General features: G+C 48.0%; 1 protein-coding gene across 1 annotated transcript in view; it reads right to left on the minus strand.

The window, feature by feature from the left end:
• Positions 1-15,962, minus strand: part of PSTPIP2 (proline-serine-threonine phosphatase interacting protein 2) — a 51,658-nt gene that overhangs the window by 15,354 nt on the left and 20,342 nt on the right. Inside the window, exons 2-4 of the mRNA XM_077816638.1 lie at positions 11,579-11,679; positions 7,595-7,672; positions 5,572-5,606 (exon numbers count right to left, since the gene is read on the minus strand). Coding sequence (XP_077672764.1) covers positions 5,572-5,606; positions 7,595-7,672; positions 11,579-11,679 — 214 coding nt within the window. The remainder of the gene's footprint in view (positions 1-5,571; positions 5,607-7,594; positions 7,673-11,578; positions 11,680-15,962) is intronic.

Here is a 15,962-nt window from a genome sequence, read left to right on the forward strand (position 1 = left end):
AAAAAACAAACAAAACCCACATGCTCACAAAGACCGTCTTGACTGGAGTCACTTGTGTTATCTAACTCATAACTCTAGTCAGCATTTCTAAAACACCTTCTCTGAGAGTTTCAACTAGAGCCAGGCGAAGTTCTTCAGGCAAATGGCAATCACCTGGGATGTGGGAGACAGTTTCAAATCCCGCCCTCTGCCTGATGTGGAGAAGAGATTTTAATTTAGCTCTCCCACATTGTAGGCGAGTGCCCCAACTACTGGGTATGGGAGAGCCTAGTGTGGGGCTTTCTCAGTCTCCTCTGTTGAAACTGTAACTGTGTATAAAATACATGAATAGTCACTCAGCCAGAGAAAGAGAGAGAGAGAGAATGTGAGAATAACTCAACAGCTGGTGATTAGAGCACTTACCTGTGAGACCCAAGTTTGTATCCCTGTTCCAACCTGGCCAACAGGCAAGTTGTTTGGTGAATCTGACCCTTTGTTTCCTGTGCTTTTATGTGGACAGGGTGCCCGGAAATGAACCAGTTCATTCTGGGTTGAACAAAACATTTAGTTCAACCCACAGTGACATTTTTGTGGACTTTTTTGATTTGCTGACTTTTGGGGAGGAAATTTTCAGATTCGGTCTGAATTTTTTTTGTTTTTTTGGAACTGCCAACCGACTGAAAAATCAGTTATTTGCCCAGCTCTAGCTCCATCATGCTTCATAGGCATCAAACCCTAAAAACACCCCTGTGAGGTAGGTCAGCCTATTACGCCCACTGTACAGATAGATAAACGGAGGCACAGGGACAGGTGAAGGACTAGATTTAGATAACAGCAACAGTTAGCTTGAGTTACACCTCTCAAGTTAGCCTAGCTCAAGCAAGAGCACCCACACACTGCGAAACAACACTCGAGATCTGATTAACAGTGCAGAGCGATTGCATTAGCAGAGTGATAAGCTGTACTAAAAATTGAGCTGTAGCCAGTAGCTGTGTCCCCACTACATTACTCAAGCTTCACCCCACGCCCTCTCACAGGCCTGCTAAATGGCACCACCTAACTCAGCTAGAGATTTCTGTATATGAACAGGAGTCCAGTTAGGGGCAACACTTGAGTTATACCTCAAGGTGCAGTGAACACAAGCCCTTTAGTGCCGTGTCCATGGATTTGGAGGGCCCAATTTGAAACACCTAGCACCTGATTCTCACAAGCTTTGAGCACCCACATCTCCCATTGATGGACCCTGAATCAGAAAAGAAAAGACTCAAGATTGGTTTCATTTTCCTATGAACCCCCTTGACTGGGTACTGGCCTTGCCTGGGGTTAGAGGCCACCTGGTTTACAGATGAAAGTTTTGTTTCATCCCACAGGGCACTATATAGAACTACACCAAGAACTAATTGACAGCTTCTGTTCAAGACTTCCAGGCCTGGAAGAGTAGGGGACGCAACGGGTCAGGATCCAGGTGGGCTGGCAGAGTTTTGTGGGAAGTCAGGGGAAGACTGATACTCAAGCTGCGCCTCATAAGCCGCCAGTGGCTCTTTAATGTGTCTCCTGCAGCTCTTTGCAACATATGATATTAAATCACTGTGTGATTTAATTATTAACCAATCAGGATGCTTTTACTATGTCATTAAACCAATTAATTTATTAACTTGCACTAAGTTATCAACTTATTTGCTGTGAGAATAAATATCTCTATATAAACTAAATATTTCCCTGTCGTACTGTTTAAATATGAATAGTACAAGAGTAAATGAAACAATGAATTCACACGACTGTGGCTCTTTTGGGCAATGTTGATCACTAATTTGGCTCCTGGTCCACTGAGGTCTGCGTATCCCTGCTTTAGACTGAATAAAACAACACAGGGTGTACCACAAAGGCTGGGTTTTAACTGACATAATTTGATTTAAATGTTTTCAAGTGAATTGCTGCCCCGCTCGATTTTGCGCCCTGTGCAGTTCAAAAAACAGGAAAATGTTGAAAGGCCAGCACTTGCCATGACCGCAGCACTAGCCTCTACCAAGACATTACAATGAGCTGGCTCGGGCTTGTGTGCACCACTGTCCTCTATTGGATGTAATCGGAATTGTGCATCTGTGTGTCATCGGTAGGGCCCTACCAAATTCACAGCCGTGAAAAACACTTCATAGACCGTGAAATCAGACCTTCCCCATGAAATCTAGCTATTGGAGGGGCGGAGGAGGGACAGGCCTGGGGGCGCCCCAGCCAGGGTCTCCTACTGTTCAACAGGGTCCAGCTACTAGTCCACCGGCCTGGAGAGGAATGGGACTTTCTCTTCCCCTGCATGGCCGCTCTCAGGGGGAGATCAGACCCACCTCTGGGTACCTCCCCTGGCTGCAGAAAACTCCGTGGCTGTACCTTCTGAGCCCAGCTCTGAAGGCAGCACAAAGTGAGGGTGGCAATCCTGTGACCCCCCCCCCATAAGCTTTGTGACCACCACCCACCATAACCTCTTTCTCAGTCAGGAACCCCACCTTTACAACACCACGAAATTTCAGATGTAAACATCTGAAAATGTGAAATTGACCAATTTTAAAACCCTCCAGCTGTGAAATTGATCAAAATGGACCCTGAATTTGGTAGGGTCCTAGTCTCTATGCAGGAGAGCTCGTCAGGAAAAGGCTGACAAAACATTTTTTTCCATCAGAATTTGAAGATTTAGCTAAATGTTTCACAGACACAGAACGATTTCAACAAAGTTACAACAGAAACCTGCCTGATTTCCTGCCAGCTTCCCCATCTGGCTCCTCTGCAGCCCAGCTGGTAGGCTCAGCCTCCAAGGTTGGCAGCCCGCCAGGCAGACTGCCCGGAAGCTGGGGCTCCATTCCGTTTGGCAGCAAATTTCAAAATTTCTCTTTTGGTTTCATTCTGATCCAGAAGCAAGTTTCGAAATATCAAAAATCTCCCACAAAACGGAATTGCCTTTCCCTGCCCTGCTCTAACGGACACCAGCTTGCTTGTAGTTCTAGCCCTACAGATGCCATGACACGCCGAGTGACTGCGGCGTGCAGAATAGTGACAAGTGTGCCGTTCCTAGAGCACCACAGATTTCCGGCAATGTTATTGTGTTGTCACATTCTTCTCAGCCTCTCTCACTTCCAACAATGTCGTGCGTGGGTGTTGAAATCCCAGCACTGCTATTCTTGCGCAATCAGCTTCCTCCCTTTCAGATTATCTGCCAGGAAAGAAACAGTTATCACGAAAATAACTGCACTGTCCACCTAGTGCCAGCCTGTTTTAAAATGCACATTAGGACCCCAAGGCTGCATTAGTGGCTCTATCAAGCCAGTTACTTCTCATTAACCTCAACTGTTTTTAAGAGACAAGTTTGTCTCTAGAAAGAGACTTCCAAGCTCTCCAGTAGTGGTCAGCATGTGCTTAGAACAGAGCAGCATGAAGTACACCAAAAACCTTCCTGTAGGACCCAATCACTTTACTGTTCCATTCTCCACGCTGTCATTCCATTTTTCCCACTGGTGTAACATAACTGAAGTTGATGGAGTTACCCCTGATTTTATACGATTATAAGTGGAAGGCCAAACAGGCCCATTGGACACACACACACAAGGAAAATAACTTAAAAGTATACAGCATGAGAGCTGGCCAAAACTCGGGGTTTTTAGCTCACAAAAAATTTTGGTATTTGGGAAGTTGGTTTCTCTCTGATTTGAAATTTACTGATATATTTTGTTAACTGACAAACCACAAAAACCTGCATCTGGGAAACACTGAAATGTGGCCTTTTGGATACAAAACAGGTGAAATGGACATTTTTGTCCATTTCACCCCTGCTATTCAGGGAGGGCAGCCCAGGGAGCCAGCTGGCCCAGGAGTCTGGAAGCCCAGGGCTCCCCAGCCCGGGCCATCTGCCCCAGAGCCACAGACACCGGAAGTTCGTTCCAGGAATTGCAGACTCCCAGGTCTGTAGCAGGAAGCCTAGAAGCCCTGATGAGCCCCACCTAGAGCCATGGTTCTCAGGGCTTCCAGGCGCCTCGCTGTGGAGCTGGGAGCCACGCGGCTGCTAGAGCCACAGCACCAGGGGTTTTCAGATTCCTGGCTCCAAGCAGGGAGGCTGGAAGGCCTGACATGGTGGGGCTGCCCCAGAGCAGCAGCTGGAGCTCAGGCTCTTGAGTTCTTATCTCCCCACTACACAGGGGGGACCCTGGAGTCCCTGGCTCCAGCCAGCACTCACAAGGCTGCCTGAGTCTCTGTCGCATAGCGCGGAGCCAAGTAGGCCCCAAGCAGTCTGCGTGGTTGGACTGTCCTAGAGCTGTGGGCCCTGGAACAAGGGCTTCCCAGCAGCCCACCAGGAAAGCAGGCAGGTTTCCAGTAGAAAGCTGCCTGTGTCCCTATGAAAGTTTCATGTAACCTGTAATAGGATTGGTTAAACACTGCAGTCTGCTGATTTGTCATTTTCCAACTAAACTTTTGTTTCCTCAGAAAATTTCCAATCAGCACCTCGCTGTAGTCTAACTAGTCTCTTTGATATGCGAAAGAAATGTTTCCTGTCAGAGCATGCAGTGTTGTTGTGTCCTGGGACCAACAGGGCTAGAAGAGAGACAAGGTGGGTGAGGTAATATCTTTTACTGGGCCAGCGTCTGCTGGTGAGAGAGACAAGCTCTGGGGCTTACACAGAGCTCTTCTTCTCATATCAGATCAGTTTTTTCTCTAGTGTTAAAAATTAACCACCACAGTAAGCAGGTTCTCTCTTTCCACCACCAGACTAAGCAATACAATGAGCTGTTACATACAGGATGATACGGATTAGCTGCAGGCTGGAGAAAGACATAAAATATTTGGGCCACCATGGAACAACCAAGCACATCCACAAATGTAAATACTCCAAACCAGGACGAGACATGAAGCTGAACAGAAGGTGAAAGTGGAGACACTTTGAACATAGCACCAATATCTCTCCTCCAAATCCCTTCTTAGAATCCCAGCATTCCCATCAAAGACATTAGACAAATCAAAAGTACAAACAGGGCGTGTGCTAAACCACACTGCCAAGGCAGTTTGCTTTCTGTCACATCCCTGCTCTTCCCCCCACTCCTTCATCTGATCTGTTTAGATGGTTAGCTTCTCAGGGATCCAGTAAGTATAATGCAAATTACATTTTGCAGGGGTGCCCTGTGACTAACAATGCTTCCAACTGACGCGGGTTTTAGGCAAGTCACTTCTTCTCTCTTTGCAACAGCTCCCCAGTCTGTGAACCAAAGATTACACTTCCCTCTCTGATCTGCCCACAGGGTATCTTTGTAAGGCTTCATTGGTTAAGGTTTGTAAAATGCTCTGAAGGGAACGGTGCTGTGCGTTCTATAATGGCACTATGCTCCTAGAAAGTATGGAGTGAAAGTAACTGCTAAGGAGACGAAAACAAATGAATGTAAAATGGGAATAGCTCACTGTACCCCCAGCTAATCTGATTTTACAGTCTATTTCTGAGACAAACGACTGTACAGGTTCACTGACTTTTGTATATGCTTTTTCAAACTGTCATCCACAGTCGCCAATGCAGCCGGATTTCTTGACAAATACAAAGAACGATGTTAAGCAGTTACTTACGTTGCTTAAAAACTTCAAGAGCTCTCTTCAGCGTGCTGAAAAACACAGGCACAGAGTTACAGGGTAGGTAAGAGAATTGCCAGATTCCCCACGTTTCAGAGAAGCAGCCGCGTTAGTCTGTATTCGCAAAAAGAAAAGGAGGACTCGTGGCACCTTAGCGACTAAGAGCCACAAGTACTCCTTTTCTTTTCGCAGATTCCCCATGGCATGTAATGACGGCTTAATGACAGCTTCGCTCACAGGGGCAAGATTCCCCCTTCGCTCTAACCTGGCAGGAGTTGATCCTTTTCACATGCTGCTCACATCCACTCCGACAATCTTTTGAGATCATGTACGCTAATGGGGGGGCGGGGGCGGCTGTGGGGGTGTGCGTGAGCTCTTGAAGTCAGGCTCAAATGGAGATTTGGGCTTTTCACCGTTCTGTCATTCAAGGACAAGATTTCAGTCCCCTGTGCAGCAGCCACACAGGCGGTGGGGACAGGAGACACTACATACGCCAACCAACTGGGCAGTCCAGGATGACATTCCTGTGACACCCGGGGCAGCTTTAACCCACACTTATATTACCATCATCATTCACATTTGTTGGTATTATAGTAGGACCTAGATCAGGTCCCACTGGTTTAGGCACCGTACAGAAACACAGCCTCTTTCTATGTTTAGGGCAGGGACTGTCTAAACAGACAAGCCAGGCAAAGAAAGAGATATGATCCCCATTTTACAGATGGGGAGCTGAGGTGCTCTGACAGACATTACAAACTCCAAAGAACATAAAACTAGCTTGTTTGCTCTCATTCCCCATCCTTTTCTGTGACTGTAGCAAGGGTAGGCTGTAGTCTAGCTAGCACAGGTCACAGTAGCAATGTAGACAGGGTGGCACAGATGTCAGCGTGGGCTAGCCACCCATCGGGGACCTTGAGTAAGCATTTGGGTTGCTGGCCCACACTGAAGCCCATGCGAGCAAGTCAACACACTGCCCCGGAGTCTCCTTACCCAGCCCTCGGCACCAAGCCTCCCAGCCCAGGTCTGCACACTTGGGCTTGCACTGTGACCCCAAACATAACTGGCAGAGGTTGTGGCTCAGGCTGGAGCTCAGGCTCAGAAGCCTAAGGTGTTGGGGGGCAGAGGGGAGGCTTCCGAGCGTGAGTTCCAGCTCAAGCCACGACTTCAGAGTGCAGCTACTTTTACAGCACTCATGTAAGCCCAAGTGTGCAGACCGGGGCTGGGAGGCTCACTGCCGTGGGCTGTGGAGACATACCCACTTTTACCCGGCTAGCACAGCTATGCCTAGCTGGGATATAACTACACCTTCATTTGCAGTGTAGTCCTAGGGTATCCGAACAGGAAAGCTGTTGCAGAAAAGGAAGTGTAATTAACATAAAGAAACCTGGTCATATGTTCTCTTGCGTTTGCAGTGTCTTTCAGAGCATAGTAGGTTCAACCTAGACATCCCCTTCACCACCCCTAACATACACATGTTGAAATGTGTCCCAAGAAATTGGAATCTTGTGGATAGTGAATTTCAATGATGAAGTGTACAGGAGATCTTATTTCCATTCTATACAAAGCCCAGACACAGGAAGATGCAAGCAAATAGAGAATACAGCCTTTCACATACGTCCACACACCGCAGCTTCGGGAAGTGAAGGGACTTGCCCAAGGCCACCCATGAAGTCAGGAAGAGAACCCAGCTCTCACGGCTCCCAGTCCTCTACTCTGACCACTAGACCACAACAGCTAGTCTTGACTTCCTGTAAGTAGTGTTAATTTCTGAAAACAGGAAGTTGGTTAATGGGAGGTTAAAGTCAGCAGATTCCAATTACTGGCATGTCTCTCATTCACAAGAATCTGATTTTAGTCAGCCTTTTTCCAGACATATCAATACTAATTTCAGCCTCCTTCTAACTTGCACTCCCTTTTTTGGATTTGACATCACAGCCCCCTCCATCAGCATTCCAAGTCAAGGTATCTTTTGTTATGAACACAAATAGGAATGAGAACATACACAAGGATCTAAACTTACTTCAATTCTGTCTGCCCACAGGGCTTCTTCTTTGTCAGGTTAATAAGCTCTTTGCCATATTTTTCTTCGATAGTTGCCCTGTTGTGGAAAGAGAGGAGGTTAGGGGAAACTCACATGCAATGTAGAGTCTGCAAGGTGCTTGCTAGAAGGGTAAAGGCTGGAAGGAGATGGTGCTAGAATGAAATCTAGGTCCCAAACCAACTACACACAACCTGCACTGCCTCGTACTGCCATACTGTGTCTTGCAGAGTGCTGACTGGTCTAAGGGGCCATGAAAGACTGCTAACTATTCTACCAGGTCTGAACCACCAGAAGACTAATAGCTGAGGTTTGGCCAAAAATGGAAATGAAGTATTGTGAATTTCACCCTTCTACCTCTGAGGTTTCCGGCCACGGACAAGCTGCTACAGACAGGCTGCACGTGGTGATTCCAAAAGAGCAGCAGTTAAGATTATATTGTCGCTGTTTACTCAACGGACACCCCTCCCCCCCAATGCATTTTTCAGTGAAAAAAAAATCTGTTAAAACAAAACAAAAGTCACCCAATGCTCCTGGACTAGGCTTCCAAGGGAGGTGGTAGAAGCCCCGTCACCGGAAGATTTTAAGAACAGGCTGGAAAAACACCTGCCGGGATGGTGTAATGATACTTGGTCCTGCCTCCGTGCAGGTGGCTGAACTAGATGACCTTTCACGTTTCCTTCCAGACCTACTTTTCTATGATTCTATGATTCCCAGTGGACGCGTGTCCCCATCACTAAAAGGCACCAGTTGGCAATTTCGCTGGCAGTCTCACACTGGACCATGGAGGCTGAACTAATTCTTATTCCATAGATGTGGTCCCTGCAAGTCAGGTTTGAAACCTCTTAGTGGGTTGAGAAAGCTCGTCTTGCCGCTCGACTGTACCTGGGCATAACTAGAGGAGATTGGCCTCCTGGGCTGCCCATACAGCACCTTTGGCGCCAAAAGAGTTAAAAAATTAAAAAATAATCTCTTCTAGTATTAAATGGCTACAGAAGAAGATCAACATGCCTATTTAAGCCTCACACCTCAGGGAAGGCGGTGTTAGACCCATCTTCTAGATCGGGGTGGGCAAACTTTTTGGCCCGAGGGCCACATCGGGGTGCGAAACTTTATGGAGGGCCGGGTGGAGAAGGCTGTGCCTCCCCCAACAGCTTGGCCCCCGCCCCCTATCCACCCCCTCCCACTTCATGCCCCCTGACTGCCCCCCTACCCATCCAACCCCCCCCCCCGCTCCTTGTCCCCTGACTGCCCCCTCCTGGGACCCCCGCCCCTAACCACTCCCCGGGACCCCACCCCCTATCAACCCCCTTTTTCCCCACTCCCTGCCCCCCCAAACCTCTGCCCTATCCAACCACGCCCTGTTCCCTGTCCCCTGACTGCCCCCCAGGACACTCCGGCGCCCTTACCATGCTGCTCAGAGCAGCATGCTTGGGAGCCACGCCGCCCAGCCAGAGCCAGACACGCTGCCGCGTTGCCCTGCATAAGCGCGCAGCCCCGCCTCCCAGAGCGCTGCCCACGCTGTGGCATGGCTGCGGGGGAGGGGCCAGGGGCTAACCTCCCCGGCGGGGAGCTCAGGGGCTGGGCAGGACGGTCCCGCAGGCCAGATGTGGCCCGCGGGGTTGTAGTTTGCCCACCTCTGTTCTAGATGATGAAACTGAGACAAGAAAGAGTTACGTGATTTACCCAAGGTCACACCACAAGTAAGCATCAGGAACAGAAACATAAAGACCTAATTTAGTCCCTTGCTTTAAGCACTAGATCATGTTGCGTCTCCTGCACATTTGAGCGCAATGACACAGAGATGCATGATGCCAAGAAGTGCTTGCTGAATAGCCTGTAAAAAAAATACGCATGTCCACAAAGTTTTCAGTACAACCTTAAGTGCTTCTAATTCAGCAAACATAAGACCACTGTCCCCACTCTAGTGAGTAAAGGGTGCTCCAGGCAGAGCTACCAACACCCACCCCCAAAGAATTTAAGGAAAAAATAAAAAAAACTCTACTGGCACTATTCCCATTTATTTTATTTTTAACTGAAATGGTCAAACACACAACACAAGACTTGGCCCGAAAAATTCCCGACTGCCAATTTGAAAGTCATGAGAGTCCCTGGAAAATAGAAAGCGACCACTCCGAAGCCATCTGGGAGTCACGCACCTCCAGTTTATGGGCACACGTGCCAGGCTTCAGAGATTCCATCATGTAAGTCAACAAAACAATAATGGCCAGAAATCCAGATTACACGTTCAAAGTACTCTTGAGCTGCTGGCGTAAGAAACACTTTTAGTTTGTTGGGTGGATCGACGTTGAAATTCTTCACAAAGCCACAGGGCAAGACTATAGTGAAAATAGTTTCAAGTAGACTTTTTTGCCCCCTCTCCCTTCCAATGTTTTCCATAAAATGCCAGCTGCCTAACTGGCCTAACCTGAGAGGAAGGATGGTCTAGAGGTTACGGCATCATTCCAAGACCTGGGTTCAATTCCTTGCTCCACCACATGCTTCCTGTGGGACCCTGAGAAGTCACCTCCGTTCCCCAGGGGGAACATATAAAATAGAGATAACAGCCCCTCCTCGCTTTACAAGAATGTTGGGGGGCTACACACATTGAAAAGTCATAAGATGTGACCAAGGCCATAAGATGTGACCATCTAGTCTGACCTCCTGTGTAACACAGGCTCTAGAACTGCCGGAATACTTCCTAGAGCAGATTTCAGGAAAAAACAGCCAACAATCACTACAGTATCTGAGCACCTCACAATGGGGGCCACATAAGAACCATAGATTGAACTCCCTATGCCCAGAGAAACCTCCCATTGACTTCAATAGGAGTTATGGGCACGTAATGGCTGCAGAATCGAACACAAGGCTCGGGAACTGACATTAAATTTCATTGGCACAGGATTTCAAGCACAACACACACATAAGGTGACCAGATAGCAAGTGTGAAAAATCAGGAAAGGCAGGGCGGGGGGTAATAGGCACCTATATAAGACAAAGCCCCGAATATCGGGACTGACCCTATAAATTCGGGACATCTGGTCACCCTTCACACACGGCACCAGCCTCAAACCAGAGAAAGCATAAAAATGCATGTTCCATATAGTTCAACATGGAAGATTTTTACATTATCTGTGGACGGTGAAAGACAGAAAAACCAGATGTGGAACAGCAGATCAAAAATATTACTAACCCATTTCCTAGTCATGACTAACTAGTGTGATGGGGCAAGGTCAGATGGCTATAGAAAAGTAGTGGGAGATAGATATATTAGCTCCAGTCTAAACAAATCCCTGGTACCAGGATAAGTTAAATGGCAGCTGTTCCAGGTCAATTAAGACACCTGGGGCCAATTAAGAACTTTCCAGAAGGCAGGGAGAACTCTAGGTTGATTGGGACACCTGAAGCCAATCAGGGACTGGCTGAAACGAGTTAAAAGCCTCCCAGTTAGTCAGGTGGGTGTGGATGTCAGGAGCTGTGGGAGGAAGTTGTGCTGTTGGAGAGACTGAGTAGTACACACCAGATCAGGAACAAGGAAGGAGGCCCTGAGGTAAGAGTGAAGTGGAGCCTGAGGAAGTGGGGGCTGCTGTGGGGAAGTAGCCCAGAGAATTGTATGTGTCATGTTTCTAAAAGGTCAGCTAACATAGCTGATACTATTAGGGCCCCTGGGCTGGAGCCTGGAGTAGAGGGTGGGCCTGGGCTCCCCCCTTTGCCCCCCCCCCCGATTAATCACTGAGACTGGGAGACAACAGAGACTGCAAGGGAGGATAGCTTCTCCTCACTTCCCTCGCTGGCTTATGATGAAAATGGCTCAGTAGACTGTGACCCTTGTCCCTAGAGAGAGAAGGGTTATGTGGAGGGTCACAGTGAGAACTCTGAGGCTAGCGAAATCTGCCAGGAAACGTTGGACATATGGAGACAAGGACAGAGCTTTGTCACACTAGGTGGTTAGAGAAAGCTCTGTACCTTTCCTTCAGAAAGTCTTCAAATTCCTTGCAGTTCTTCCTGCCATCATTCAGATGTTGAATGATGCTGTCGTAGCCAACTGTGCTTGTTAAATCGGTACTCTGCAAGCACAAATAAAAAACATGTCACATGGGCATCAAGACAGATCATTGTCAATATTCCCCACCTCCACTTGGAGTTTAAGATGCTCACAGTTTAGCCATTTCTAATACTTGGAAAGGAAACTAACATTTTTTCTCCTGTATCTGAAGATTATATAAAATGAGATCCCTTTATTCTGGACTGGACGAGGTCTCAGTTTGAGAGCCTAGGACAATGGATCTATGCTGACTTTCAGGAAAACGTAACAGCCAGGCGTAAATACTACAGAGATCTAGTGCAGAGTTTTGCACAATGGGGCCCTGATCTTGACTGAGATTTGTAGGCGCTCCTGCAGTGTAAATAATCGAAACAGTCTCAACTCACAATGGTTATCTAAGGTAATTATAGGGCCACCATCACATTCCTATCTCAGTGCCTCATGCTCTTTACCAGGGTCTTGTGAGGGCATATACATTAAAGGAGAGTAGTGCTATTATACCCCTTTTTACATATAGGAACCTGAGGCTCAAGCAGACTAAGGAATTTGCCCAAGGTCACACAAAAAGTTAGTGGCAGAGCAGGCATTGAACCAGACTTTCCCATGGCCCAGGTTAGTGATCTAAGCACCAAACTGTCTTTCCTCTATATAAGAAGCCTGAAGCAGATGCCGCAAGCCACATCTGAATGGAAGATGTCCCAAGCTGAAGAGGATAGCTCTGTGTTGTGTGCGTGAGAGTTTAAGCTGGTTGAGAAGAGACAAACATATGGGCAGACGGTATAGCGACACAAGTGGTAGGAAAAGGAAGCGGTGGTAGGGATGGGTATGCAGCTTGCAGAAAAGAACTAGAAGCCACAATCTGACAGCTAACAGGAAGCCTAAAGTGAAAAGAGGAATAATGTCAGGACTAAGATTCAGGAAATGGTTCAAACCCAAGATAGTCATTGGAGGGGAGGGGGATTTCTAGAGGATTTGTACCCCAGTACATAGGAGAAGTTGCAGCAGTGCAGCCTGCACACAGCAAGGATTTCAGCACTGCAGACTTCACCGCTGTATGTCAAGGAAGTGAAAGTCGGTGAAGGCTAGAGAGCAAGGAATCCCATGTAGATCTGGTGAACCCCAGGGCTGAAACAGCAGGAGGCCCATGAGATTCTGTATGAGTTTAAAGTGGCCTGCAACCAGAGGCGGATCCCCAGCTGTCCTGCTCTGTGCCACCTACAGGCACGCCTTGGAATGCAAATATCCCCTAACTGTGCCAGGCAACTGTAAGCGGACGCAGCGAGCCTCGCCATGCAGAGGGAGAGCCTTCGCAAGAGCGGTATTTCAACATGGTCCTGGCTACATGAGTGCTAAGACTGCACAGTGCCTATGGCCAGCACCAGTGGGGACAAAGCAGGTTTATAAGCCTGTGGCTGCCCACCCCAGATGGCATGGCAGCAGTAACTCTGCCTCAGTTTCCCTCCGAGTCTTTCGCTGTTCCACCCTGTCTCCAACACCTTACCCTCCAGCTAGATCATGTAACAGTTCTATCCCTCCCCAGCTACCCACAGGCTAAAAGAATCACAAAGAACCATAAGTTTTCCCCTTCACTCAGGGAGGCTCCGTTAGGCAGCAGCCTTCCCCAGTTCCTGGCCCCAGCCAGCCATCTCTCCCACAGTCAGAGTACAAGCTCTGCTCCCTATCCCCACCAGACAGCAACTGGACTGGGCTCTCCCTTTTTGGCTCCTCTCTCAAAGCTTGACACCTTGAAGGTGGTGTAGGGTGGGACTGCCTGGGCCCCGAGCAGCCCATTAACCCTTTCCTGACTCGTCTGGGGTTTGCACACCCCATCACAAAGCCATTTTACAAAACCATGCTTTTATAAGACCCTATAGATAGGTTTCTACCCAGTCGATTCTGGCCAGTAAAATAGCGTTTGTATCCAGCTAGCAAAAACCATGCAAAAGCAGATGGAGCCCAGATTAAGTAAGATCTGCCATACTGGGTCAGATCAATGGTTCATGTAATCCAGTATCCTGTCTTCTGACAGCAGTCAGTATCAGACTTCAGGGGGAGTGTACAGATCAGGGCAACTAGAGTGATCCACCCATCTTCCCCTCCTGGCTTGTGGGTATCAGAGGTTTAAGGTCACCTCAAGCATGGGGTTGTCTCTCTGACCATCTTAATTAATAACCATTGATGGACTTAACCTCCAGGAACTTACCTCATTCTTTTTAGAACCCAGTTATACTCTTGGCCATCACAACATCCCCTGGCGATGAGTTCCACAGGTTAGCGGAGCATTGTGTGAAGAACTGCCTTATTTTGTATTAAATCTGCTGCCTGCTAATTTAATTGGGTGACCCCTGGTTTTTGTATCCTGGCAAAGGGTAAACAACACGGCCCTATTCACTTTCTCCCCACCAGGCGTGATGTTCTAGCCCTCCCTCAGATTCCTTCTCAGTCGTCTCTTTTCCCCAGCCTTTTTAGTCTCTCCCTGTATGGAAGCTGCTCCATCCCCTTGGTCACCTTTGTTACCCGTCTCTGAACCTTTCCCAGTTCCAATAGGTATTAGACGGGGTGGGGGGCAGCACTCAGGGGTCCCAGGCAACTCTCTGAAAGTTCCGATCCCAGAAATCTCCCTCCCAGGTGTATATTTACAGGGGACGTACAAGAGAAGGGGCAGGGAAGAGGAACAAAGGGAGCAAGGCTCCTTCTGACCTCACCTGGAGATCCCAGGCCCGGTACTAGGCAGGCCTCAGCAAAGGACGGGGGACGCTTTAGATCAACATCGCCATCAGCATGCACCAGCAGAGTGGGTCCAGCATGGAGGAGCCCTCACTGCAGCCTGGTCTAGCACCTACTCAGGCCTAGTCTTCCCCACAGAGCAATTCTGGCTATTCCTCTACAGACTCCTGTGTCTGCTTGGCTTCTCCTCACTCCACCCTACCCCCCAACACAGCCAGTGGCTTAAAAAATATTGTCTTACTGTTACTCCCCCGTCGGTCTGTCTTTATCTGTTGCCTTGTGCCTTACACTAGATTGTAAGCCCCTTGGGAGCAGAGACGGTCTTCTTGTTCCGGTCTGTGACTAGGGCTTCCAGGCATTATGGTAATACAAACCAATAATACATACGTACACCCGACCCACACTGTTTAATACAGCTGCCCCTTTGTACAAACCTAATGGAGGTGAAATGGTCTCCACATGCTCTGGAGCCAATTTTCAGTCAGATACATCCTCTGCCAGCCACCCACTCTCCGGTTCGGGAAAACGGTTCTCCCTCCAGCACTCTACCCCACTGCCAAAGCCAGCACATCACTGTGCATCAAGCACACCAGTCAGCCAGTACTCTCATGGTTCAGAATCTTAGACGTTAGAGATGGCAACACCCCACTAGATTATCCAACCCATCTCCCTGCCGCTGCAGATTTGCTCTCTCCAGCATATTCTCTTGTGTTTTGTCCAGTCATTAGATGTCCCAAGAGACAGAGTTACCTCCACTACCTTTTGGAGACACCATTTCACACCCTAAAAGATCATACTCTCTGAAGCCGTGGGAGTCAGCCTTAGAGCTGTTTGGGAATTTTCCAATGAAAACAGATTTTTGTTGGAAAACTTTGATTTGTGAAGAGAGATTTCTAAGGTACAGAGGAAAAGAGATCTACTCCAGGTTGTCCTATTCACCAAGCTGTTGGCTACTCACCTGGGGTATGACAGACCTGGGCTCAAGTGTCTGCTCCAGACCAGGCAGAACAGGAATTTAAAGCCAGGCTTCCCACCTCCCAAGTGAGTAGGCACCAAGCTACTGGGCTGTTCTGGATTTATGCTTTGTGTCTCTACCTTGAAAAACTTTAAAAGGTCTATTTTATCCTAATGTGGAATGGGGGGAGGGGAGATATTTCCCACCCAGTTCTATTCAGCCTACATTTCATCTCATTACACTTATTTAGGAAATGACACATGGGGATATAAACCAATTCCTCTCCATACCAATAGTGATTATGTAGATGCCATTCAAATGGCCTCAGTGCAGTTACTGTCCCTCTAGCACAGGAGGGAGGTGAGCAGCCGTCTACAAAGACCAGCACAAATATTGCACTACAAGTTAGCTGGCAAGAAACATTCATGTTGTATGCAACTAAGACTTCCTTTCCCCCAGGCTCTAAGTCACTTCTAGAGCTGGTCAGGAATTTGCCATTGGTCCAACAAAAAATGCTCTTTTCACAAATTTTTTGATTTTTCCATCAAGAAGATCAAAATGATGGCCTCCCTGGAAAGCTCTTGTCAATTTCAATCTCTGCCTGCCAGGAAAAGGTGAACTTG

This window comes from Eretmochelys imbricata, chromosome 5 (assembly GCF_965152235.1).
Source record: "Eretmochelys imbricata isolate rEreImb1 chromosome 5, rEreImb1.hap1, whole genome shotgun sequence".
NCBI lineage: Eukaryota > Metazoa > Chordata > Testudines > Cheloniidae > Eretmochelys > Eretmochelys imbricata.